Source organism: Dreissena polymorpha, chromosome 7, assembly GCF_020536995.1.
Source record: "Dreissena polymorpha isolate Duluth1 chromosome 7, UMN_Dpol_1.0, whole genome shotgun sequence".
NCBI lineage: Eukaryota > Metazoa > Mollusca > Bivalvia > Myida > Dreissenidae > Dreissena > Dreissena polymorpha.
The window spans coordinates 35,942,552-35,970,400 of NC_068361.1; the positions used below are offsets into that span (position 1 = coordinate 35,942,552).

Below are 27,849 nucleotides of genomic sequence, written 5' to 3' on the forward strand. Positions count from 1 at the left end.
ATAAGTATAGATAAAAAAGGAAAAAAGTTGGGACACTGAGCTTACCTCGACGTATCGAGAAGATCGAGATATGCGAAGTCGCGATAACGAGAGTAGATTGTATGTAATTGAGTAAAGGGTATTTGTTCTTATGAATTGCTATATTGATATATATTTACACCCATCAAGTGTAAAATTAAAATCTTGTAGCATATCTGACATAAAGCCCTGATAGAGTACACCATAACAATCAACAAAGTGCAATAACTCTTAGTAAAGAAAGAATAGTGTTATTGTTCTTGTGCAAGGCAATTTTTCCCATTACACACCAACATGTTCAATGTTAAAATCGTGTATCGTTTCTGAGATATAGCCCATTAAAAGTGCGTCATACAAAAACAACAAAAGGCTATCGCTCTTATTTAAAATGGTATGCGGGTATGGTTCTTAAGAATTGTACTTCTCATCATTAATATCAATACACCCATAACGTTTCGTGTTCAAGTGATGCATGGTATCCGAGATATAGGCCTGAAAAATTATATCGTAAACAAACAAGGGTAATAGCTTTTATTTAAGAAAGTGTATGGTTATGGTTCCTATACATGGCACATACACCTATGACGTTTCATGATGATATATTATTCAGTTGTTGTCAGTTTGTGACAGACGAACTGGCTAGGCTGACGGACGTACCGACAACGCCAATTATATATCCCTCCGCCTTTGACGTGAAATCATAATAATAATTATAATAATAATAATAATAAATACTATTTCTCGCGAACTAGTATTCTTATATTAAGTAATGGCTAGTATGATAGTCGATATGCACCCGTTGGCCCCTTCATATATTCTATATGGATTCGCAATCTTGGACTGTGGGATATTTATGCTAAGCTGTGACCAACATGCCTAGCAGGCGACTTTTTTTCAAGCACTTGTTTATATTGATGCCATATTTAATTATGACACAAGGCGCAGGTACTTAAATAATGTATAAACAACCTTTCATCTAGTGAAGGAATTTTTGTCGAATGGGTATAAAGATGACTAGCAGAATCAACCTGATTGTTTACAATTTACTTAAACATTGTATCATCATGCAGGCGTATTGGACAGTATATGTTACTGTTTTATAATATCCGGCTGCTGGCTTCACTCATTTCATATTACTGCTTGTGAACTTTAAGGGAATAGCCATGCTTTCGATTTCAAAAACGAAAGTGCGCATAGTAATTATTAACTTATCTGAAAATACATTTTTGACATAAGCCGATTAAACTGGGGTTTAAAAGAAATGCATCATTATCTAAGAACAATCAGTAGGTTCTTTTTTTGCATATACAAGATCTTACATGTATACGTGGTGGATTTCCATCACCCCGACACAAAAAAACACAAAAAGCACACACAAAAATACAATTCAAATCAGGACAAAACATTACATTGTATAAAATATATAATTGTTTCTGATGCACGGGTGTGACGTGCAAACACGAATGACATGCACAATTAAGAGAAAAAAATATGTATGTAGATGCGAAATCAAGGGCGAGGGTTGATGCTGTAGGTTTATTGCTGTATGTGTGTCATTAGTTTATTAAAAAGAATAATTATGAATAAGATTGTTTAATTTCGTCTCGAAACTTTTTTCTTTCGATTTCAAAAACGAAAGTGCGCTGCGCAAAAATTGAAATTTTCATAATTTATATAATGTTTGAGTGTAACAACATAGACATAATTTGTAAAATTAAATATAAAACCATACACCACATTACGCTTACAAAGTTCTCCCTCCAATTCTAGAATCCATCGCTTGCATGTACTGTCGGCCTCCGCACCTGGGATCTCTTCAATGCGAACAGCATTGAAACGATATTGATTATTGATTTGCTGGCGCAGAATATCCGCCCCTACTTCTTCAGGCACGCCATGTATCGAAATACACTTACCTAAAAAATCTTTAGTTGTCATACTTATTTCGTATTTAAGCCATTATCATCTTTAATGTCCAAACTTAATGAAATCCTGTTCAATAATGTTCTAAATCACGACGTTGCTGCATGCGCAGGTTTGTGTACACTTATCTTCCAAATATGATTGGTTGAAATCAGACCGTTAGAGATTAGGATGACCTGTTATCAAGGTGTACTTTACTTTAAATAAGTGTTTATTTTAAACTTACGCAGCATAATTATGTCACACGCCAAGGACGCGATAATTGGTTTGCGATCATTGATTTGCGTATTGGAAGATTTCGGAACGTACTTTCAAAAAACAAGGACACTAACTTAAACGAAATTCACCTAGTTGTAAAAGGCGATAATATAGTGCGATTATGATAGTTTATGTCGGACTTGTCTGTATGAAGTAAAGGCCTGATAAAGATGAAATGTCTACAATTTATAACGAACACTTAATTTAATTTTAAACAAAACAAATATATTCATTTTAGGACGTTTGATAATTTACTTCGGGTATAGTGTTTTATTTTATGATTTTGATAAAACTTGATAAATATTGAAGGTTTATATGTCTTAAAGCGGTAAAACAAAACTATTCCTCAAAAGCACTGAATAATAATGCGTTGAAATGTTTATCTACGATGTATGTTTTGATATAAAAAAACCCAGATGTATTAGAGGAAAAAAATGTTCATATCAATCAGAACACGCTATTGAAATGATTGTCGTGTTTGATAACGTGGTTTCAGGTTGTACGCTTTGTTGATTCGGTGAGATTTCTGCAGTACTGTTTTATTTCATGACCAATCCACACACAGTACTAGTTTTCTCAGCTGACCGCTGTGATAAGGGTGAATAACCCTTTAAACAGACTAAACGTGTTTAAATATTGCGTGTAATCGATTATAACAAAATCATATAACATTAGGACAAACACAAAGACTGAGGTGTAATTAAACATTTGTTAATGGCAAGGCTCGTATGATTTAATTAGATGTAATAGCGCATGGGATGCGGGTTCATATAAACATCTTTGACATAGCGACCTTCTTTTCGGACGCAATAACCAATTATATTATCATACATATCACTTGCGTAAGTGATTGAACATACGTTTATTTAACTAAAGACCTTTGTATTGATATGAAATTATGGGACGTGATTCCTGCGCGTGACTTACAGTATCGTTATCACTTTTACCAAGTTGCTTTGGAAAAAAGAGTTAAGGACTAATGTTTTATCTTTGCATTATGATCCTAAGGCATTGCGTGGTACACTCATTTGTATTATGCACATTACATTGGCAAGTCATGAAAATATACCTTAATTTGACATTTTTTCCGGAAGTGTTACGATGACCTTCCGACCTAGACTGTGGAGATTACGCATGAGACAACACCTCATCATACTAATAACCTTAGACCAGTTATTTGAAATACGTTTATGTTGGATAAATATATGCTTCAGACAAACTGGTATGATTAATGTTTCTTAATTTACATATAAGAATTTAAACATTGAATCGCAACCTATGGACAAAGTTCTTGCTGGGGACCATCGGCACATTGAGCCTGGCACTTCAACCGAGTAATATTAAATTACATACATGCTGTACACAATTATGCTCATGACAAGGTGCCTAGACAAAAATGCAATTATTGGATCCTTAACCTCGCATTGTGACCTCGGCCTTGGACAAAGATGATTTGGTTTTGTGCGCGGAACGTAATACTTTTACAAAATATCAAGAGTGTATTTACGTATGATCCGGACACAGTGCTGTGAACTTTTGCAAAATTGGACATTTTGCTCTAAATTGTGACCATTCCATAAATTGTTTCCCGCCGCCTGCCTTAACATTCCCTGGACAAGGTCGTTTTATAAACTGACATATTAAATGAAATTGGTTTTGCTAGTACAACATTATAATTAAAGTTACATCTTAAATAATTGGTTTACAAAAACACTTGCATTCCACATCTTCCAATTGTATAAGGAGGTAATTCACTTCTAAGAAATTTAAATACATACAACAGTTAAATATTGTCTTTAATGTGGCAAATGAACATTTCGGCAACAAATCATCATTTCATTAAAAAAAAATTCTATTGATTAATGAATTTGTATCTACATCTCTTCAGTTGTCATGCAATTATAGAGCGCACACGAAGCTTTATTGAAATATCTTCAATTGTGATGGATTTATAGAATGCACAAGAACATTTACAATGGGTAATAACTTTGTAAAACTTGAAGAAAACGTTATTTAACTTAACTCCGTCCTTCCACGCAATGCACTGATTCAATATATTAAGTTAAATTTTAATCTTTCCATTTGGAAATAGGCTCGTAGTTTAGCCTCGTCACATTCGTTGAATTCAAGAAGATAATTAAAACAAATTCAATATGTGGAATAATAGACAAATAAGGTGTTCATGAACTAATTGTAATTCAATTTATGTTGCAAACACACAATGTTCAATTACCAGTAACCAAATAACCCACCACTGTCTTTTAAATACCTGTGTAAGTGTGAAACAGATTCAGATGACTATGGAACACTTCTTGTGCTGAGGGCACCTGACCATATATTGGAACAGTTCACGACGCGTTGTTACCGGGTCAAACATATGAGATCTCGTTTAAAGATAGTGTTGATATACATAGTGATAAGACTTAAACAATAACATGTTTCTGTTTTGTTTATGAAAAACACATACAAAATAAATACAAAATCAGAAAGTAAATACTTACTACGTTGAGGCTTTTGTTACAACAATGAGGCATACATTCATACAGCTAAGACGTAGTCTAAAAAATAAATGGTGCCCATATATTCATAACTTTCTAAAATGTCAAACCATGGGTGTGTTTTTGTTCCACAAAAGTTTTATGGGGAATGATGTTAGCAGAAATACTACGTGCGACTATACTATCTTGGTTGGAACAAATCGTTAAATTAGTGAGTAATTCAAAGACTTAGCAAATGATGAATAATAATACCATAAATAGAAAAAAATAGTAACACTCTTTTAACAACTTGAATCGATAGGGTTTATTCATTTAATGACATACGGCTTAAAACTGACCAGATCGAAGAGGTTCGCTTATTTTATAAACTTATTAAGGGGCCCAGGTGACCAACAACATATGAATTTCCAAGGAATAAGCTGATAACAGAGACGAACCCCGGGGTTCGACCGGCAAGATATCAACCAATGTCATACAGATCAAGTAAAATCCTCAGTGTAAGCGCACTAGTGTGTGAATTATATAAACAATAACAATACGACAGTTTCCTGACAGTTTTAATGATCATAATAACATTCAAGAAACGGTATTAAGTGTGGTACTATATATTTTAAAGAAGGCCTTAGCTTGACGGATTAAATCTTAGCATATTTGATTAAGTAAAACACCGTGAAAGAAATATACAACACATGGAAAACAATATTATCCTGCGCACCAATGTTTATCCTATTATTTTATTTGGGGTAAGCTTGAACATATTGTAAATTGATAAATCCCGATCAGTCAGTATGTGCTAGAAAATATTTGCACATGCCTTTTAACAATGACAAGCTCCATGGATTAAGGAACGGGCTATGTTTATCAAGGATTAACAACGACATAAAACACACATAAATATAAGATTAAACACGCAACGCCACTTTACTACTTAGCATAATTAATGGTCGATAATTGTGTAGTAAGAAATATTTTATTGGATTTATTGACAGGAGGAAATTGTGGACCATTGTGTCTTATTAGCCCATTGTTGGGTACATCGCTACTCTTAAAACATTGGTTGCGTGGACCCTCTCTTACATCGCCATCGGCTACCTTTTGTCTGAAAAAGATCACACGTACTAGAAGCTGATCCCAAAGTGGATACCTATTAGGTTATTTTTTTAATAGATCTGTTAACATTGGCACTTAACACGTGTAGCACTTTTAACGTGTCGTTAAGGCATATGGTTCTTTTGTCAATAAATGATAAAAGCGCATCCATAATGAAAGTATGTATCATCAACTCATATCACGTGCGCTAAACTTTCAAATATGGTAAAAGTAACCAAATGAATTTAAGTGAAATACAACAACATTCTGGTCCATAAATAAATAGCTTAAATTTTATTATCTTTGTTGTTTAAGTTAAATAAGCAAAATAAATGTCAACGGTAAACATTATCAAACACATAATAATGCACATTACATTAATTTGTAAATATAAACTCACCTCTTTTTATATTTATAAATAACAATCGATGCGACCACCATGCCCGTGGTCAGCACTGGAACGACGATGTAAAGTGCAAGTAAATTGCTGGAACTATCCGTATTGCTCTCTGAAACACGAAAGCAACGAAATATGCATTATGTTACCTATAAGGTCCTATGTAATTTACTTTACTTAATATAAATCGTCCATAGGTAAATGCTATGTTTTGTGAAAAAATGTGAAATAGTTTGTATTAAATACGTTTATCGACCTATATCGTGTGCATCGGTCTGTGAGACTGGCGTTGCGACGATCGTAGAGCACGTATATCCCGTCATACCAGACACACATAGGCAACCGAACGATGTTCCAACAACAATACAAGTTCCACCGTTTGTACACGGTTCAGCGATGCACGAATCACCTGAAATAATAAATGGATTAATAACACAAGGGCAAATAAAAACGGATGAATTTAATACAAACGGTAAAAATATATTAGAACAAACATAGCATCCAGTGTAGCATGTATTCACTTTTTTATTTGTATCTGATTTGAAATATCTTTCATTTTATACGTTGTCACCATACGTCATAGTTAATTATTAAACTAAAGAAGGATAAAACGCAGTACTTAATAAAATTATAGTTTATTTCCGCATTAAGAAAACAAAGTTAGAATCAAACTCCAGAAACGCAAAACAAGATATTACATACAACAAGACGTTATCCTACAAAATATTGAAGCTAAGATCAACGACTTGGAACGGTCAATAGAGGGCATAATGGGATTGATGGGGTTAAACCACGTAAATGTCGTGTTAAAACAAATACCTACTCCATTAAACCATCTCACACCACATATAGAGGGATATTCTCTATTGGTTTGGGGAAAATAAGGTGTATTTTATCCTAAGTACAAGGGGATGGCTAGATTGCACTTGACCGGTACGCAGTTGTTTACCACTATCGACAAAGACGCAGTTGTTTACCACTATCAACAAAGCAGAAGTTTGGGGGCGGTGACCCCCGATACTAAGGAAATATATAGGATAAAAAAGGATTTTAAGGTGTTGCGTTAGGTGTTAGGTGTTATGTGTTAGTTATGAGGTGTTAGGCGATATGTGTTAGGTGTTGCGTACCGGTAAAGTGCAATAGCCCCCAAGGGGATATTTTATATATAGTTTTTCACTCGTCAATGCACACTTGAAGCTATTATTTGTAACCCGTTATCGAGAAAACAAAACGTCATCGACGAAGTCAAACAATCGTGCACTGAAAAGTTGACAGATTGTCTTTATCTGATCAAGTCTCTCTCAATATGGTCATTTTATTAACAATATTAAGTATTCGACTGCACACATATATATTTATATATAAACAATTGCAAAAAGTATTTTTGAACGCATTCTTGCCCCCCCCCCCCCCCGAGCATCCGTGTAATATATATTTATTGAATTTATGACAAAAATCAAATCATTCTCTTTAATTTCTCGAAATTAATGAACCAATATCTTGCAGAATCAGGTATGTTTCATACTTTCAGTCAGAAATGTTATCTTTTGAAGAGGCAACTACATTGTATTGAACACAACAAACTATGAGCAAACACCTAGTTTAATTATTTATTTATACTTTAATTAGAGAAACATTTCGATTTCAATTAAGATACTACATCATTTACGTGTAAGCGATACATTCACATGGAATTATGAACTATATACACGATAAGGCCTGTATTATATCATTTAACTCGAATATTAAACGTGATTTACCCTGTGATTTACTAGTAGTCGGGTCGGTTAAATTACAATTGGATCCATGGAAATCTGATGTACAGCTGCATGTGAACGCCGTCCCATTCAACGCACACATCCCGCCGTTCTTACATGGGTAAGAGGAACATGAATCCGCTGAAAAAGATCGGTTTCTTTTCAACCAATCAACAATAAAAGGTGCCTGTTTTATGAGCCTATGAAATACTCGTTTGAAACAATTTACCAATTTCCTGAGACAAACGTTCCATTACAGTTTTGCAGACACCTATTATGCTACTGATTTAGTAGACTTAATTTTAATTTTAATTTGATGGGACACAATCAGTTTCAGATCGGATAATGGGTCCGTGTATATACCGTCTTTTGTTTTTTGTTTTGCATTCGACAACACGAAACACGAAAATAAACGCATATTAGTTCATATTCCGATTTTTTTATAACCGAAACAAATACAAAAAACAAAAAACAAATCGACTTATTTATATCGTTTTTCGTTTTACTAATTACAAAACCAAACACGAAACGTGGATGTCTATTTCTATTTCGTTTTAATTTAAATTAAAAAAAATCAATATTTGAAAATTGAAACAGAGCGCTTGTTTAATTTATCGTTCTTGATTTGATAAAATGATACACGGAAAACGGAAAACGAGGGGCGCTGCGCAGCTTTATTTTGGATGATAACTCATGATTAATCTTAGTGCGCAGTTTCCTCCCTTTGAAACTATTATTTTGAATAATAAAATGTTCACTATTACATGTATAATAGAGGAAGAATAGACTAGTCTTAGCACAGCTCTTTTTGGCTAGTCTAATGGAATAATGAATAGATCAACAGTAAAGTTATATACCAATATGCATGCCTGATTTTGTTTCAAGTCATTGGATTTGATTTAATGTATAACATGCATTACAATAATCATTGCACAATAAAATATCTTTGTTCGGCGTAGCCTTTCTCTTCAAGTAATAAACAAAAATCGAATTATTTACTACACTGTACTCATATCTGTTTAAGAAATGAAATAAAAAATCCACATTATTGCTAAACATATACACATGTACATTCAATTAGTATGGTGAATTATTCCTAAGAGCATGCACGGCCTCATAAAGCCCTGTCATGGCACGTCGTGTGCCGTCCTGGCTCATACACTTCGGGTAACTGGCTGGCGGTGGGCTCTCGTTCCAGGTGTCCATGCAGTTCTTGCATCCAACCAGTGATTTGCAACAAGTTGCAAATGTAGGCTGCGAAACTGGCCCTGAATGTATTAATTTATGTTGTTATAAAGCTATCGGTTCACGCACTGAGTTCTTTTTAAATTTTACCAGCATGATTATATATGGTGCTCTCTTTATAGAATAAAAAAAATTTGCTTATAACTATCGTAAAATTATTTGAAACTCTTTGCGAGAACACGTCATTCAAATAACAGAAAAATCAACGCTAAGTATAGTACATTATGTCAATGGATTTTATTTTATAAGTTACAACTCTGACGTTGTTACAAATTTATTTATTTATTTTTAATAACGTTTTTGTTTGGCGTACAGATTTTGTGCAATTTTTGAAGGACTGTTCAAATATACTGAATGTGTATAAAACGAATAAAATAATACACTTCTCGACTAATAAATGTACTTTAACAGCTTGATGGCGCGCTCCTCATATATATCATTGACTCAGCAAATCATACACGTATTGTTACAAATGTAAACACTTTTCTATAATGGTTTGAGTTTCATTTTAGGAGACAACCAAGGTCTTAAACGGAACATTTCAACGAGTGCAAGTAGATTCTATAAGCGTGACGCATGATATTCGCCTTCTTTAAGTAACGTAACGTTTAAAGGAAAAAAGATTAAGCGGCGTTATAATATCATTGGAATGTATATATCTTGTTAGCATTAACTATATCTTGGGCGCTCTTTCAGGAACAGTAAATATGTTGTTTAATAAGTTATTAAATTGGCACATTTATAAATTATATTTAAGTTAATTTCATTTTCTTCAAGTGCAAAGCGGTTTCATATAAGGTGTTTGGTTATAACTCTTGTTTAAGAGCTAAAATCACTAGACATATCACAATGTAGTTTTTAAATGCAACATGTATTTGTTATTAATCGAACGAATTGGACATTATATATTAGACACCTTGCACTTTACCGTTCCATAAGATTAAAACATTTTTTTTTATTTATTCTATTATGCAAGGTGACGTTAAAAGTAAAACATATGAACATTTTAGCAGCCGCCGCCGATTATTGTGTCCTTAAATTGTCATGCAGGTCTAACGGGTAATACAAATAGAAAAACGGGACTCAGGGGACGGGGTATTGCAGCTCTTAAAATGTAAGGAACTCCCTAATGATAATAGGATTAAAACGAATTGGTTTTTTTTTTGTAAAATAAGTACTGAATTTACATAGCATAGGGGCAAAGAACAAGAAGTGTCATAAGAGGCTAATTATTGCTCTATCTAATTGGCTGGATCGGCATGAAATACCGGAACGTTGGAAAACAGTTCGATGTCAAGATTATGATCATTTCAAATTGGAAAAATACAATACCTGGAAAGACAACTGAAAATATCCACGTCTCTGTCTCTTACGGGCGTGTCTTTACCTCCACGAAAAAAAACACGTAGGAAGTCATGCTGATGGAATTAAGTGATTAAGTCTTATGTAAGGGAGACAAATACGCGCAAAAAGCCACTAAAGAGTTACCTCCCCAAGACAGCAGCATATCCCGCAAACACCACTCGTTTTTCGTTTTTCGTATACCGTTTTTTCAAACCAAGAACGGTAAACGAGATCAAACAATCCGTTCCAATTTTCAGACATTTATTTTTGTCATATGAATTGAAACAAAATATGAACAGGGAAATCAATTTCTTTTTTTGTTTTATAATAAGTACAACGAAAAACGATATAAAGAAGTTAATTTTGTTTCCGTATTTTGTGTAAGTTTCGGTTATTAGAAAATCGGAATATGAACTTATATGCGTTGATTTTAGTGTTTCGTTGTTTCGAATGTTAAATGAAAAAGGAAAAGACGGTATATACACGGACCATAATGCTATTACATTTGCAATTGATAGTTAAACTGTGAGAAAACACACCAACTAATATTATGGTTTGAAGCGGTTTTTAATATAAGTGACAAGTACATGTATAAAAAATCAGGACAAGAAAAAGGATGTATATCATTATGTATATGGAACTTAGTTGCATTTAATATTTTAATTTTTTTAGATGTATAAATATGTTTACAGTAACACACCTTTGCTGGCCTAGAGCAAGATCGTCGATTGAGTCTCAAATTTAGAAATGTGCTCAAAATAAATAAGTTAAAAGGGCGAGATATATGCAAAGAAGTCACTGTTCAAGGCAGTGAACAGCGTACATGCATACGTATTCTGTTAAAAACATAAATTCCTTATTAGTAAATTTGATGTCCAACAAAAGATTTTTTTAATTTTTAATTTACAAATACTAGTTTTATTCGCTAAATGACCACACAAGGGACAACTGTTTCGAATTTGTTTTAAACAGAAATCGAAGAATGTTGGGTGACTGTTATTTAATATATTTTTATTATAGTTGTTTACACATGATTTATGCAGAGGAAAGAGAATGGGAAAACATATTGTCGACAGAGGCTCATCTAAGGACAAAGGTCATGCACACACAGTCTAATTCATGCAATACGAATGAAAACAGATCATGAAAATCAACAACTGTAATGAAACAAAACAGCGGTCTTAAATAAACATAATGCACATAATGCATACAGTAATGACATCAATACTAGTAACACCGATCAAAGTAACCCTTAGCGTTTTTTTCAAAGTGCATGTATAATTAAAGGGAAAATGATGTGGTTTTAGATGTTCACCATGGAAACCCTGTTGTGAATTCAGGTGTAAAACCCTTTAGGCACATTCATACTATTTGAGAGCTTTGTAAAATATCTGCAATTGATTGAACGTGTTACTAAAACATATTCCATGGTTCAACTAACCAACTGAAATTGAATATAAAAGTAGTCTTTTAGTCGCTAAACTGCATTCGTATTCCAATGTTTAAAGATTACATAGAGGATGTTTGTTGGATTCGGTGGATTATCAATTTTAATTCACGAGTGATCATAGAAAATATATATTTTATATGATCACGAGTGAATTAAAATCGATAATCCACCGAACCCAACCATTTTTTTTATTTTATGCTTTTTTTACAGTTTGATTACATTGTTAAAGAGTTTAACTAAAGAATTTCGCTGGGAAAATGACGTCATTTCGTCAAAAATCACGTCATTTAACATTAACTGTGAAAATTATCGATAATTTTCACTGATAATTTTCATTGTTTGAAACAGTGAAATTATCAGTTTAAATTCACTGATATTTCTCTATAAACCACCGGAAAGCATAAAATAAAAGTAACTGTGTTGAGAAATATTATAAGTATACACAAAAAGTATACTCAACACACATGCAAAGAATCATATACACATAGCATGTCGAAATCATAATAGGCTTGACCGAAACGACCGCATAAGTCTTGCTAAATCAAATGTTGTCTAGTATACTTTCTGTTTTATCGACTCAATTAAGACAGCGTGTGCACGTGTATTTTGTAAGCAATACATATGTATTATTTCAGTACAACACATTTGTCTGCTTTCAGTCACAAAATGTGCTTAAAACGACAAAATCAAGGTATTCATAATTATTAATAATACATTGATGCGTATCACGTTGTTAAACACGTTTGTTTGTTAAGAGCAGACACATCGACAAAGTTGTCAATATAATAATGTGGTTCGATTGGAAGGTTCTACACAGTTTAGTAAACACATTTTGGTGAAGCTAGATTGCACCTTCAAATGAAGGGTAGGGAATTGCTTTGCATTTAAACGTAAATGTAACAGAGTACATTTAAGGTGTGTCCGAAATCGTACCCGAGCTATCTTAATTAATTTGTATAGACCGGAGAAATCCTTGGTAGAGTATTTCTAACGTAATTGTTTACCACATTAACTTGCATGATTTAATAAATAGCTACACATATAACAACATTTTTTCTGTCAAATGCAGGTTAAATGACACTATGCTAACAAAAGGCACAGGTTTGTTTTTCAATGAATACCATCTCGAGCCCTCACATGATCATTTCAGTTACAATCATACATATCTGCCATGGACATCAGAAACAACAGGTTTAAACGCCTCCACAAGTATGTGAACTATCTTTATAAGGGGCGGGACGTTTTGGGTAATCTACAATATGCCTATGGCGGTTGACTTCTACTTTCTCGAAATGTTGTTAGTGCGGGTATGAAAGTGAAAACACGATAACAAACGTGAACAAAATTATTCTCATTTTACATTCGTCGTTCTTTCACGTTAGTGGGTCTAAAAGGCGCTAAAATAAGATTTTTAAATGTGGCATTCCTTCGTGTTGGCATGTTGACGTTTTGCGCATTGCAGACGTGCAAACACTAAATAATCCAAGAAAGGGGAGAAGAGATTTACAAACAATGTTACAGTACGCGGATATATGTTACCAAGTTCACTGTAGTTTTTTTGGAAAATCACTAGGACTACTGCAGGTGTAATTTGTGTCGGTTCTTTCGCACGTTGTGCCGTTCAAACATGGCGTTGATGTATATTTTTAGAGTTTAAAATATTGATGTCAAACACGGGGAAGTGATATGAGAAACGGTGTTAGCTATGGTATATTATTATATAACGGTGCAGAATGAAGACACGTATGTTAAAGCTGCTATGCCACCGTCGGGTAACATTAACACTTTTGATGTAGAGTTACACATCAAGTAAAACACTTTAGAATTTAAAAGACCGTCTAGAACATTTATATTGCCGTTTACACACGAACACAGTTCCAAATGTTCAGACTCTGGAGACATCAAACATGTAAATGACATCACTTGACATACTTACCTCGCCATATGTGACATAACAGCTTAAACACAAATACCAATCAGAGAAATAATGTAACTCCAGAACCACTATGAAGAGATGGACATATTATTGCTTGATAATTCAAAAGATTCGGAGAAACTACAAATGAATTGGTGCTAAGAACTGGCCATGAAAAAAACAAAAAGTGATATTTCCTTTACTTAAAATTACAATTGAATGCAAACTTTAAAAGTGATGTCTTAAAACACGTTTACAACATATTAACAAGGATACAGAACGAATTTACAAATGTAAATAAGTGAAATTATTGTGCCAAAGATTTATCGGGAGCCTCGACTAATATGTATGCCTTTTTTGGTATACTACTGCTCTAGTACGACATTAATGTTACCGAGTTCACTATCGTTCTTTAGCCCAACTCTGGAACCATCGCATGTGTAATTTGTTCCGCTTCTTTTGCACGTTGTTCCGTTCGAGCATGGCGTTGAAAGGCAAGGGTCTGCGACATATTCTGATACATAATAACGCAATATACAATATATATATATATGTGTGTGTGTGACGTCGTCAGCAGAAATCAGTACAAACGCGGTCGACGTTATTTAAAGCTACGCGTGATTGAAGCGCGGCGTTATAAACATGGAAATAAAGTTATAATTATATTATAAAAAACCTATTGAAACTTGAGATATATGCATATTTTCGAAGAATGAAATGCCCCCGAGCTCTGATCGACAATGTACACTTATAATTTTTATTTGGTTGGAAGTAACCGTTGCTTTGTTGAGCGACGTCTACTAAAAATGCAATCGCACATGCTCGGCCCTTTCCGTCAAACATCGGATAAGTACCTCGAAGGAGATAGTATGAATACACATTTCGGAAGCGGTATTGCGGTCTACCTACGCGGGCCTACGCAAATCAAAATTACATAGTAAAAACAAACATGGCCGGTTTTGCGAGTTGTTTACATTTTGCAAAGATGAAAATGGGGATTTTCTATGCTCTGATGCCAGAGCAAGTACAAACTCTACAGGAATTATGGACGCCATCGTTGTTATTGTTTTTGTTGTTGTAACATTCTTAGAATGGTATCACGTGGGCGGACTTCATTCAACCCGTATTTCTCCCGAGTCCGATTAAGATAATCTGCGAGGGGTACCGAATGCTAAAAATGGCGTGTCGTAATTAGCCTACGCATTGGCGTTGTTCACCGTTTGTTTGCGAGTTCCTTTGGAATAAATTGTCAATCAATCCTGACAATAATTTCTTCAATTGAAGGAATGCAGTTAAAATCAGGTAAGATATTTTAATAAACTTGACAATCATTAATTTTGGTAAGCAATGGTCCTATTACGAGAACATTGAAAATGAAACTGTTAACCCGGAAGTAAAATACTTCGCTACGAAAACTTTGTTGTTGGTTACAAAATGTAATGGCGCTCTTATTTAAATTGTACATATGTCACAAGAAAGTTCAGCAAGCACGATCCCATATGAAATCTCACAGGGCCAGGATAATATTTTTTATTAAAGATTTGAATTTGGTTGACAACTTGACATTAATGATTTCAAAACAGACCATCAAGCATTATACATGATAATATTACAAGCCATGTATTAGAACTATTAAAATGAAAATGTACCCTCTTCGGATTCTGATGAAGACATTAACTATGAGTCAAACTGTTCAGAAACAGAATTATCAGGATTCAGTGCTAAATGAGACAGATGGAGTGTCTGTCCATATTGAGAATTCCTTGTTTCATTTAAACAATTAAAGGAACAAGAAAAGCAAAACAAATTCCAAATTCTAACACGTGGCTGTTATTCATTTCATAACAATCCGTGCAGCGATGCCATTGACTTTCAACAAGCAATCTCTTTTAGACAATACTGCCATGAACTCACTCGTGATGAATTTGATTTAGTAATAAAAGCCCACTTGATTACGCTCAGACTTTACGAAACTCCTAAAGACACTTAATTATGATGATTATTATTAATGATGATTATTATTATTGCATTATTTTGTTATTTTGCTATGAAGTTAAGTGAAATATATTTATCTTTTCAATCTTGACAATTGTTTTAAAAACTTAAATATATCTTATGTTGGACCAAACTACTTCAAGACTGCAAAAAAATGTGAAGTGTTTGCTGTGAAGGTACAGGTAGGTGTGATTATTAATTTCTAGATCAGTTACATGTCCCATATTGTTCTTAAATATGCAAAAATGTGTTGGTGTCTGTCATTATTTTAGGGGAAATATGAAATACATATTTCTGTATCAAATAACAATTATAGTCAGTTTGCTCTTATTTTCATTTCTTGTTCTTTTGCAGGAAAACAGGTGTTTTACTTAGCGGATGAGGGTGAATCACCAAGAAAAGGCGCCAACACTGTTGTTAGCTATGTGCATTACTAGCTTCACCACTATGGCCTAGGGGATGAAGAGGCAGTTTTCTACTTTGACAACTTCTGAACAAAATAAGAACAACTGTGTACTTTGGTATGCATGGTGGAGAGTTAGTGTTGCACGCAATGTTATTGCATGAAAACTTGGTACCATTTTTGCATCTTAAACTCAAAAAGGATAAAATTTTAGAAAAAAAATAAAATCACTCCTTATTTACATATAATTATGTTAAAATAGATTTCATATTAATCAATGGAATATTTGATATTAAAAATGTTTGGGAATGATTTTTGTTTGGTTAACAAATAAGAAGGGCTTAGAATAGACATAATATTTGTGTTTAAGTTTTATTAGTTTTTTTACAGATTGTGAAAATGATATGTTAAAATTCTTTCCATGTTCAATTAGGGCTGCACATTTGAATGAGTAACTCGATGATGGTGACTGCGGCTACATCAAGTTCTAGCCTGATTGGCAGTTTGGATTATGGAAGTCAAAGTGAAGGTATATTCATCAGTAAATACTGATTAGCACTGGCAAAATTATTACTTCCGGTATTCATAAGAAATGTTTTTAATACATGGACTTTTTCCCATTTTTGTGAAGTGGCCTTTGGCCCCTCATTTTGTGAAAAAAATGAGCTGAGAACTGTTCTTAATTGTGAAACAATAGTTGAGTTCAATAGTTAAATTATGAACATTTAAGTCACAAGCTTTTCAAATGTTTGAAAAACTGCCATTCTCATAGAAGGAAATAAAGCTCTGCAATATTTAACCAATGTTCATGCCTCACACTTTTCCAGACTTTGTGATGCAGAGACCATCGAGGCTGTTGCTGAGACTGTATCCACCTCCTCAAGGTCTGGACTTAATGTGCCGCACATGATTGGTGATTTGGAGAAGCCTGTGCACCAATACGATTGGAAAACTTTTCTTGCCCAGTTGTTCATACCCTTGAAGAACATTTGAAAGTACCAACATTTCCTCATTGATGCTGGTAAACCAGGCTTGGTATTTTGTAAAACAAGTAAAAAATCTACAGTTGAAACTCACTGTTTGTTAAATTTTAAAGAGTGCTGACCTCTTACCATCAATGTCTAGCCAGTCTTGCCCAGCCTGAATTGAAGGACCTTGACTCAGTATCCCATGACAATGGTACCTTTATGAAAAAATAGGGCAGTTTTTTTTAAATCAGACCTCAGTAGACAAACTACCTGTCCCAAGCCGAAGAAAAAAAACAAAAACTGTCTGTGTAACTCAGAAGTTACAAAAAACATGTGCCCTGTCCTATCTTTGTTTGTTTTAAGGTTGAAAATTGTATGATCCTGTTTGTCAAATAGCCTTAGATTATTTGTTTTGATTACCAAGTTATAGGTTATTGTTTACCATATAAACTGTTCATTTGGTGAACTTTTCAGCAACAATTACTAGTGTGAAAATTTTAATATTAAATTGGCCTGTGGCATGGTATTTTCTAAATGGAAACTTATGATGTGATGCTATTAATGTAAAATGTCATGTCTTGAAACATGTTTTAAAAAGTTTGTCAAAACATTTAGCCAAAGTCCATGTGTGTTCATTTATTATGACAGTTGGTAATATATAAGTTTTGTTGAAGCTCATCATACCCATGATTGCGAAACCCATTTACATGTAAAATAAGAATGATGGTTGCTATGGAAACATTATTTTGGCATTCACTTATTTGTTGATGGAATTAATTCTATTTATATGATAATGGTATTATGTTTATTTTAACTGATATATAGAAGGTATCTTTTAATGCCTTAAAAATAATACATGTTCATCTTTAATTGTTCTGAATTAGAAGTACATGTTGTTATTATTTGTGTTTATTTATGGCGGTTTTTACTATGTGGGTTTCGTAAACAAATTGTAGTTAAATTGTTTGGTCAAATAATGTTGTTCTTTTTCATGTTTGATATGTATGGGAAAGAATTTACTAATAAAATTAGTTTTTTTTGCTGTTCAAAACAGTAAAAATTGATATTTTATCTATTTGTTACCATGGGAACCATGGTTACCATCAGCAAAATGTCTGTACATTAACATTTTTACCAGCATATATGTATGGCACTATTTAATTACATGTATGATGTTAACGTTGTGCAAAGTCTTAAATGGATTGAAATCAATACACTGTAAAATATGTGGATCTTTTCTAAAAAAAGGACATGTTGCACTTTAACTCAGCCTATTTTCTTAGATTCGTTTTGTTACTATGTATTAAATAAACACCATGTTGAAATAAAGATCATTGACTTAAAGCAGTTTTATCATATATTTGACAAAAACGTAAATATTTAGTTTTTTATCTGATTTTTAAACAATTTTAATGAACTTAATGTATTTTATGTAAATTCGTTACCATAGCAACCGCTGTATTCAAATGATTGCTTTAGTTCGCACATAAAATGTAAAAATCATGGTCAGTGTAGCTAATGCATTGAATCTATGTGTGAATGCTATACGGTAAATACATGTATACTGTATTTACAAAAGAGTTTGTTGTCAATGTCAATTGATATAGAAAACCATTATTTAGCTATAAGATCGTATAAGGGGTGCATGTGTTCAAAACTCAATATTTAAAAAACTATTATAGATAGAAACCTAAAATTTTGGATTTGACTAATGCTTGCATTCATCTTTAACAAAATGACAAAAAACGAAAATGTGATTTTTCCTCGTTTGTACTGATTTCTGTAGCCTATGACACACACACACACACACACACACACACATATATATATATATATATATATATATATATAGCCTTAATACTAGTTCTTATGCTTAGAACAGTATAATCAAATAACAAAAGAGTGAGGTTTATTGTATGTTGTATACGAGTCAAAGGCCGTTTCAATTAGTGACTATTCCTCATGTGTAAATTGAAATAGTATACATGCAAACATTGTGTAAATGAAATGCGTTTGGTTTACAAGGTATTACAAAGATTTAATTAACCGCCCTTGTTCCGATTAAAAAAACACACCATGCTTTAGCTATTGTTATGACACGTGACGCCTCCGGAACTGACTGCAAACTATGTTTATACTAGAAATATGCCGAGAGACACGGATGTCCCCCCTCTATGTTTCACTCGACAAAGTGCTGTGCAATTCGCATTATGTGAACAATTAGGAGGCATGTATGCAACACCTAAAAGAACTTTTTACAATTGTGACATTGACTTTTTTTAAAGACCTTAGTAGGTGCATACTTCATGCCGTCTTTAAATGATAAAATAATGTTTCAATACGCTATAAGGAAAAATGGCTAACAGTCAAATGAACATTAAATATCATTATTACCATGTAAGAAGCATTTGCACACACTTCAAGCGTCGACTTTGACTTTACATATAAGCAAGCGACATGATTGTTGCACGCAATTAGTCCTATTGATTTGATAATATATGTGCTAATTTTATTTTACATTCACATAACGCATGAAGCAGTTAGTTGCGGCACACGGACATTAACTCTCGTTTTAAATATTAAGCATTTTTCAAGTATCTACCGCGACCTTTACGTTTAAGCATATGTCATTATGGTTGAACGTGATACGTTGTATTTTTACATAATTGTAACATTGACCTTTAAGCGATCGAAATGGTTGTTTTACTAGACAAGTCGTCTTGAAATAATGTTGAATTGTGTCGATGCACATTTAAATTCCGAATAGCAAGACACATAAATAAGTAGCACAGGATTTGTATCAAATAAACACACACAAATACACACGCCAATACACACACAAAAGCTCAGACATAAAAGCATCCCAACACGTACAGGGGAAATACAAAAAGCCCCTCCGCCGTTATCATAGCGGGACCATAAACAAGTTGTAGCGTAGTTGTAAGATTGATCTCATTTAATTATATATTTGGTTATAAAAGAGCATATGTTTTCTGTGTCTGTATCTACCATTTGCGTGGTATCAGTACCGTTGTGGATGTATATTTTTCAATACTTTATTCACTAAAAACGTTACTTGCAAGCAACTACGCAAGCAGTGTATAGTTATGTCAAATTTCAAAGCTTACTTAATAAAACACACACCAAGTACCTTCGTCACATTTTACTCCATACCAACCGATGTTGCACGAACACATGAAACTGGTTTCGTTTCTATGACAAGTACCGTTCAGGCACGGAGAAGAAACACACGGATCCGCTAAATATATGTAAAGCAAACGAAAAATGCAACTAGCATAAATATTTGTAGTTATTTAAAGGGTATTAATTAAAATAAATATATATTCATGTAATGCATATTCGAGATCGATTTTAAATAGAACATATGTTTTATAAGAAGTTATTTTTTACAAAGACATTAAATGATAGAGGTGCAACTAGCTACATTATTATATTTATAATATTCTGATATAAAAAATATCCTCTCCGAGCAAGTATAGACTAAGCTTGTTTGTTATAAGGCCTTTCTAGTTAAGCAAAAGGCGAGAAAGGCAGATGAAAGTTATGATGTAAACAAAATGCAGACGAAAACAAACACTTTACCTGTCTTACAGTTGTCTCCTAGCCAACCCGCTGCACACGTACACGTGTAGTTTGTGTGGTTTCTACTGCACGTTCCGTTATTGTCGCATGGCGACGGACTACACAGATCATCTGCAGTATTGTGGAATGACAATAATGTAACGCATGTATTAAGACTTTGCGCTGACTATAGACGCTGCTCCCCTTCCCCCAAGGTGGCATTTCGAGACTATGTTTTTATAAAGTACTGATTTGTTTTGTGATTGGGGCAGTTAAGTGTTTTTAGATAAGGTCATTTTCAAGATAAAATGTTCAACACATATCACATTAAAGCTTGTCTGAGATAAATTCTACATTGATTAAATGGTTTCAAAATAACTGGGCACCGATGTTAATCAGACAATGTGACACAAACAACATATATTTTTCTAAGATAAGGCGTCAAGGCGCAAGGTCGAACTATAGCATTTTAATACTTAAAAAGTAAGGATTGTAAGGGTTGTCTTAAGTAAAGGAATGTTTTCCTACTATATTGAATGATATCAAAATATATCATCTTTGTTGAAACTAAAATTGTATTGGTCACTATTTGCAAGTTTATACAAAAATGTATGTGTATGTGTGTTAATGTTAATGTGTTATTATGTAACGTTTTATGTTCATTCTTAAATTAAACAAGACAGAAATCATATCTAAAATAGATAAAACATTTTATACTTCAGAGATATTACTAGAAAGACTATTAACACGGTCGGACATAATCATATAAAATACTTTTTACATCCCGTTGCAAAACATACATTCGCATACGAATTTTATTATACTCCATACGATTAAATTCATGGTTTTGTGAAATTGAAGTGACTTCATAATATACACACTTAATTGTTCACTGTCGGGTCAATCAAGCATTGACATATATTTATGGGTATTAGCCAATATCACATAGATACGAGTACACTTATTATCGTACATACCTACAACGTGTATAATCACGGTCGTGTAATTGACGTTTGTGCCGTCACCGGCTTGGACAGTGAGATTATATGTGGGTGTGGTGGTCGCGTTGAGATTGTTTGGCGTGGTCAGATTAAGCTGTCCCGTGTTTGGATCTATAGAAAACTTGTTGCCTTCGTTTCCACCTAAAAGCGATTATTAGTGAGGGGGGATGTTCATAGTAATCGTGAATATAATTTTGTTTTATAAAATATAATCCAAAAAGCGCAAACAGGCTGCGAACGATTTATATCTAAATATATAATCTGAATATAATAACATATGGTAGTCTTGAATAGTTACCAAATATCCTTTTCAATCAAAACAGAATTGTGTTATCTGATAGTAAAGCTTAATCGCTAGAAGTAATGTGTAGTGTGCATATCAAAAACCTGGTGAGGTTTAGCAACACAAATATTTGCAGAAAACAGACATGCACTTTACATATTGAATTTGTAAGTAATGCCACATGTTGATGTATTTGAACAACGAAACCTTTGTACCTATTATGGAATATGTGATATTCGGAGAGAGATCTTCGTCGGTTGCTTGTATCACTAGTAAACCCCTATCTGGAAGCAAGTATTTTAAGTTTCTATTTAAGTGTTCTCATGCGTAATTTGAATGTTCAATGTCGTTTAGTAAGCTATCAATAGTTTGCCATTAGGCTATTCCATAATGCATTTACACTACTGTTCTTGGTACTAACGCACGGCATAATGTATATGTGCTAAGCGTCTATTATGTTTATAAAAAGTCAAAGTATACATTATATTCATGTTTCCCTATAGTCTTAACCGAGCTTTACGTGTTTTTTATTTCAATATCAAAACGCAACATTAGATTAACTTAATAACACCCGCCAACATTAGATCTATACCAAAAAAGCGGGAAGCAAGGAAACACAATTCTAAAACGAAAGTGATAACGTACCTGGAGACTCTGTATCATATATTGTATGTGTGTAGAAAGCATTTGTAAAGTGGGGGAAGTTGTCGTTTTCGTCTGTTATTATCACAGTCAACGTGACGCTCGAAAATGTAATAGCACCGTCTGTAGCGCTATTAAGTATGAACGAGACGATATTTTTAAACACTCTTTCTTTGAACCGTATAAGTCATTGGGCGTACATTCAATACGTGTGTGATTTATTCGACAATAAAAACAAACCTTCAAATTGTGTCATATTTGTCTGTCAAGTTGTTACAAATTCAATTTTCTTACATATGAATGATATTAAAACTTACTATTTAGTCCGCTTTTGCAGTAAAACATCCAAACTATAATTTTATAATGATAATATCATGTGTTTTTGTTTTGGCAATAGATGCGATGCATTCATTGGCTTTGTCGTTTGTTGTGTTTTATTTTATAGTAAAACATTACCGTTTGTCTGGACTGTAGCCCCCTCATGCATAGAATACTCTCGTAATACGTTGACACAACTCCACCAACACTTGCGACGGTGTTTCGCGCAACAAACTTTGAGTGTTCCCCCATGGTCAAGACAGACTTTCAGGACAAAAGCTCATTATCCATGACATCAAGCAATGCATTGTCGATAATTTAGTTTGTCCGATGTATAACTTGAGCTATTGAAGGTGTTTTAAATATATTATATTTATGAGACTGTCTCTGTCTCGAGCGCACGAGCAACGTAGCTATCTATGTATATTGAGATAGAATAGGGTTTGTCCGCTTTATACTTTGTTCATGCATCATTATTAACTCCGTGTCACAAGAAAGGTCTACCGTCAAGGTAGAGTTTGAACTTTGATGTGCAATATCACGATACTTATCTTAATTTTTAAAGTAGGGGTTCTTCGCTCTATCCCTGAATAGTTTTTAATCGGAATTGATAATGGTTTAAGAAATGTATTTCCAGTGTAATTGTCTCTCTAGTGCGCAAAAGAACCATGGGCTGCATTCACATGTCGAAAATGCTTTACTAAAGCCTTTCAAAAAGGACGCTTAAACTATATAATTATAACATGCAGTTAAACTGAACTAGACGGTTTTTATTGAACAAAAACAAAATTGCTAACTTGAAGGTAATACTAGGAGATATGTTATCTTGGGATCTTAAACGCTATCAGTGATAACTCTGGATGAGCAAGGGCTGTTTGCTCGCCCGTTTTAAGGTTTACATTTTGATTTTATAGTTTTGAGTATTTTATTATATATTCTACAATAGCAAGAAAAGAAGACAAGGACATATATTAAATATGATTGCGCAGTTGTTGATGCGATTTTTACTACTTTCTAAAATATTTAATGTATAATACAAATATTATATTCAAATCCAATGGGAACAGACAACAGACACACTCATTTTTACCTACTTGAACACAAACGTAAAATTACGTGTAGTTTCCCGGTCGATCTTTACAGACGCGGGAGAATTCAGGGTCCACCCCAATCTATTATCCGATACTAATTGAAATGGAGGATAAGGTGGATCTTGTGTCTTGATCATAACGGTAAAGCCAGTTGAGCTAGATAGTGCTACTTTGCATATGATGGTTGATCCCGGGGCGTTCTCGGTGCAAGTTTTAATTTGGTCACCTGCAGAGGGTGCTGTGAATGCTGCTACATCGCTCTGCACTAGAAATGTATGTTTACACACATTCTATCATATGCCTATCTTCAGTATAGTAGTTGTTAGATGCGCATTAGAAACAAACATCACTTAAAACATTAACAGTAACATATAAGACAATAATCCACGAACTTGCATAATTTGAATCTTTTGTACAGCCACTTAGAATGGAAGAGTAGTATTATAAATAAATGCCTAACCTGGTGACAGCATCAGCACCCATGTGATAATCATGATGATTTTCATTTGAAACAGCACATCTGTAAATATATATTTATATTTGTCAGTGTTGACTTAGTTTAACCATTATTAAGCTACAATATGTCCTAACATATCGCCCATATATAAGGTTGATTAAATTTTGATATTAAAATTAACCGGCCTTAGAAATTTTCCGCTTGCCAGCATGCTCGTTCTTTTATAAATATGCTTCTTATTTTCGTAACGCTACATAAAACGAAAATTTATTCAATATTATATTTCCTTTAAGTTAACAAATAATGATCACATATGAATTAGGTCTGAGCGGTTGATGTCGAAGTATATTATTGAAAACGTATTAAGCCTCGTCTGAATGATCAAAATTGTGACTGTCAATATTAGACATAACAGTAGCAGAAACAAAGTCATATTAAACAGTTTTAAGCGATACATTGACTCTGATTATAACAAAACACAAACACCTTGTGATTTTTTTATACAAACATATATTGCTTTTGTATATGAATCGTTGAAAATAAACGTTTTAAGAAATAGTTAATAACTCGATCATATATAATTATATTTAACACAGTTATTTGCATTGGTTTAGATGCTAGTTTTTCTATGAAGTTAGTATTGTGTAAATGTATGATATTGCTGTCTACTTAACAAAACGATAGATTCAATCAGAACTAAAACATTATTTATGTAATTTAAAAATAAACTATGTTGCGTACGGGTTTTCATATTACTTAAGGAATGAACACACACACAATTGAATTTGATCGACCAAATCGAACGAATTTTGTCATGCAATTATGACACGATCAACAATATACAAAAGTATGTCTTGATACGATAATTAATTTCAAACGACTAATTTGTTAACGATTACCAACATTGGCGATTGCCAAAGATGTATTAAGAAACGTAGAAAATATGAATTTCGGTTAAAGTCTAATAAAATGGGTTAAACTATTTTATATCGATATTAACTGCATAATTATTAATAATGGCTGCTTTTCAAACAATTGAACTCCATCGAACAAGGAGTAAGACAAGGATGTCAACTCTCATCCTCGCTATTTATAATATGCATCGAGTATCTATTACACTATATCCACTCAAATAAACATATAAAGGGAATATCGCTAGAACCTGGCGAAGAAATTAAACAGTCCCTTTTTTGACGATGCAACTTATTTTTTAAATGACAGTAGTGACTCATTCGATAATCTTATAGAATCGCTAACCATTTTTGGTATGGCATCGGGTCTCAAACTAAACAAAAGTAAATGCACTGTGCTACGAGTAGGTAAATTTAAACAAAGTAATATTCATCTACAAATAGAAATGAAATTTAATTGGACATCAGATGAAGCAACAACGTTAGGAATAATCTTTACAAGCAATGAACATGAAACTATTCTAAAAAACATATTGCTTAAATTACAAAAATTAAAAAATTGTTTAAAATTATGGCAGCATCGTTTATTAACACTTATCGGGAAAAAAAAACACCGTGTTGAAAACGTTTGCGCTCCCTAAATTAATGTACCCACTAACAGTCCTCCCAAACCCACCAAATGATATTACTGAAGATATAAAATCAGAAATATTTAATTTCATATGGGACGGTAAACCTGATAAAATTAAGTGAACTCAATTAATTCAACCAGTAGAACATGGAGGTATCAGACTAACGGACATAGATTCATTCCTGAATGCAACCAAATGCAGTTTGGTTAAAAGATATTTAGATAATACCAATACGAGTAAATGGAAATTATTCTACCAGAAAATACAATGGTTGTTATGCAAATTTAACTACTTTTATCATATAAATCAGTTATGCTTTAATAGCATACAATCTATGAAAATATCAACAATTCACATAAATATTGACATTTGACATCCTAGTTTTAAAGGGGCCTTTTCACGTTTTGGCAAATTGACAAAATTGAAAAAAGTTGTGTAAGGTTCGCAAATTTTCGTTTTAGTCATGATATTTGTGAGAAAATAGTGATACTGAACATTAACCATGCTCTAAAATATCCATTATATGCATCTTTTTACGATTTGAAAACCTGAAAATTAAATGGCGTTGCAACGCGAAACGATTGAAGAATTTTGAAAGTTCTGTTGTTGTCGTTATATTTTTGGAAACTAAGAGGTTTGCTTATATAAGTAAAAAAATACATCCGCTCATAGCATGAGGACGGATTGTCGAGTGGTCGCAGCGAGAGACGTTGTACTCCAGGACTCCAGAGGTCAGTGGTTCGAGCCTTGTTGAGGGTTACTTTTTTTTCCTTTTTTTGTATTCTTGTTTTTTACTGGAGTTTGTTTCAGTCCAATGTTTAAATTAATCAACATAAAGCTTGTTTATTACGGGTTTTATTACGTAACAGCTGTGTTTGTGTTTGATGCGAGTGTTAACAGATCCAATCCACTAGAATAAATATATGATGGTATATATGTATGCATGCGTTTTATAGTATCTATTATAAGATAATCAATAGGCATGCTGTTTTTCCTATACGATTTATTGATTGACCTCATTATCTGCAAGCGTTCAAACACACGGAGGAATATTCTATTGATGAATTGGTTGAGGGTTGTGAACGATTATTCGGCTATGAGCTTGTTTTGCTATATTAAGTATTAGATGAGATAATAACAAAATATATAAAAAAAATATCAAACACTTTTAAGACCGTCATGTACAATCTCGCCAATAAGTCTACTTATACACACAATCACTCACCTGCCTTGAAATATTGATTGTCATGGTATCTAAAAAATAATTCCTTATTATATTATTTTTTAATTCAATAGAGTTAACCGTCCGATTAACGTCTGAGTTAGACAAACTTCCTAGTTGGGTTATTGTTACCCAATAAATATAGATAAAAACGTAAAGGCAAACATTGCTACATCTTAATCTTCAAATGATAATGTTCAGTCCCAGTTCACGTAATGCTTAATGTATCTTACGTGCATCGCGAACACCCCATCAATTGATTACAACTGGATAACATCAACACAAGTGCGTCTTCTTCTCCACGTATCTTTCCGATATTGTGGTAATAAAGCAGTAAACATGCTAAATTTAATTTTCCTATCTAAACAGTCCCCATTCAATTTAAACTTAAATTGTACTTGAACTTAAGTTGCTTTTGTAGCAACTTTATCGAGTAGGTACGATAATACT

The 27,849-nt window shown here is 33.3% G+C and overlaps 1 protein-coding gene across 3 annotated transcripts; it reads right to left on the reverse strand.

Annotated features, from left to right (window-relative positions):
* Nucleotides 1-5,238: 5,238 nt before the first annotated feature.
* On the reverse strand, nucleotides 5,239-27,550 carry LOC127838475 (neurogenic locus notch homolog protein 1-like). 3 transcript variants are annotated; one of them, XM_052366260.1, is made up of 13 exons: nucleotides 27,403-27,550; nucleotides 24,638-24,697; nucleotides 24,181-24,442; nucleotides 22,772-22,899; nucleotides 22,342-22,410; nucleotides 21,820-21,984; nucleotides 20,864-20,974; nucleotides 20,412-20,519; nucleotides 14,289-14,408; nucleotides 7,944-8,081; nucleotides 6,440-6,592; nucleotides 6,187-6,295; nucleotides 5,239-5,796 (listed from the first exon to the last, which is right to left on the reverse strand). In XM_052366260.1, exons 2-13 carry the CDS (start codon nucleotides 24,681-24,683, stop codon nucleotides 5,622-5,624), a joined length of 1,584 nt encoding a protein of 527 aa, XP_052222220.1. In that variant the 5' UTR covers nucleotides 24,684-24,697; nucleotides 27,403-27,550; the 3' UTR covers nucleotides 5,239-5,621. The 3 variants fall into 3 exon arrangements, with proteins under 3 accessions (XP_052222220.1, XP_052222222.1, XP_052222221.1); XM_052366262.1 differs by lacking the exon at nucleotides 20,412-20,519 and having other exon boundaries at nucleotides 14,289-14,396; nucleotides 27,403-27,549; XM_052366261.1 differs by lacking the exon at nucleotides 20,412-20,519 and having other exon boundaries at nucleotides 27,403-27,548.
* Nucleotides 27,551-27,849: the final 299 nt, after the last annotated feature.

Coding starts and splice junctions, on each gene's coding strand:
- LOC127838475 (XM_052366260.1), bottom strand. CDS start 24,683: ATGAAAATCATCATGATTATCACATGGGTGCTGATGCTGTCACCAG. Junction 20,975..21,819: donor CGTGATTATACACGTTGTAG/GTATGTACGATA, acceptor ACAATACTGCAG/ATGATCTGTGTAGTCCGTCG. Junction 20,520..20,863: donor AGGAGACAACTGTAAGACAG/GTAAAGTGTTTG, acceptor ACATATATTTAG/CGGATCCGTGTGTTTCTTCT.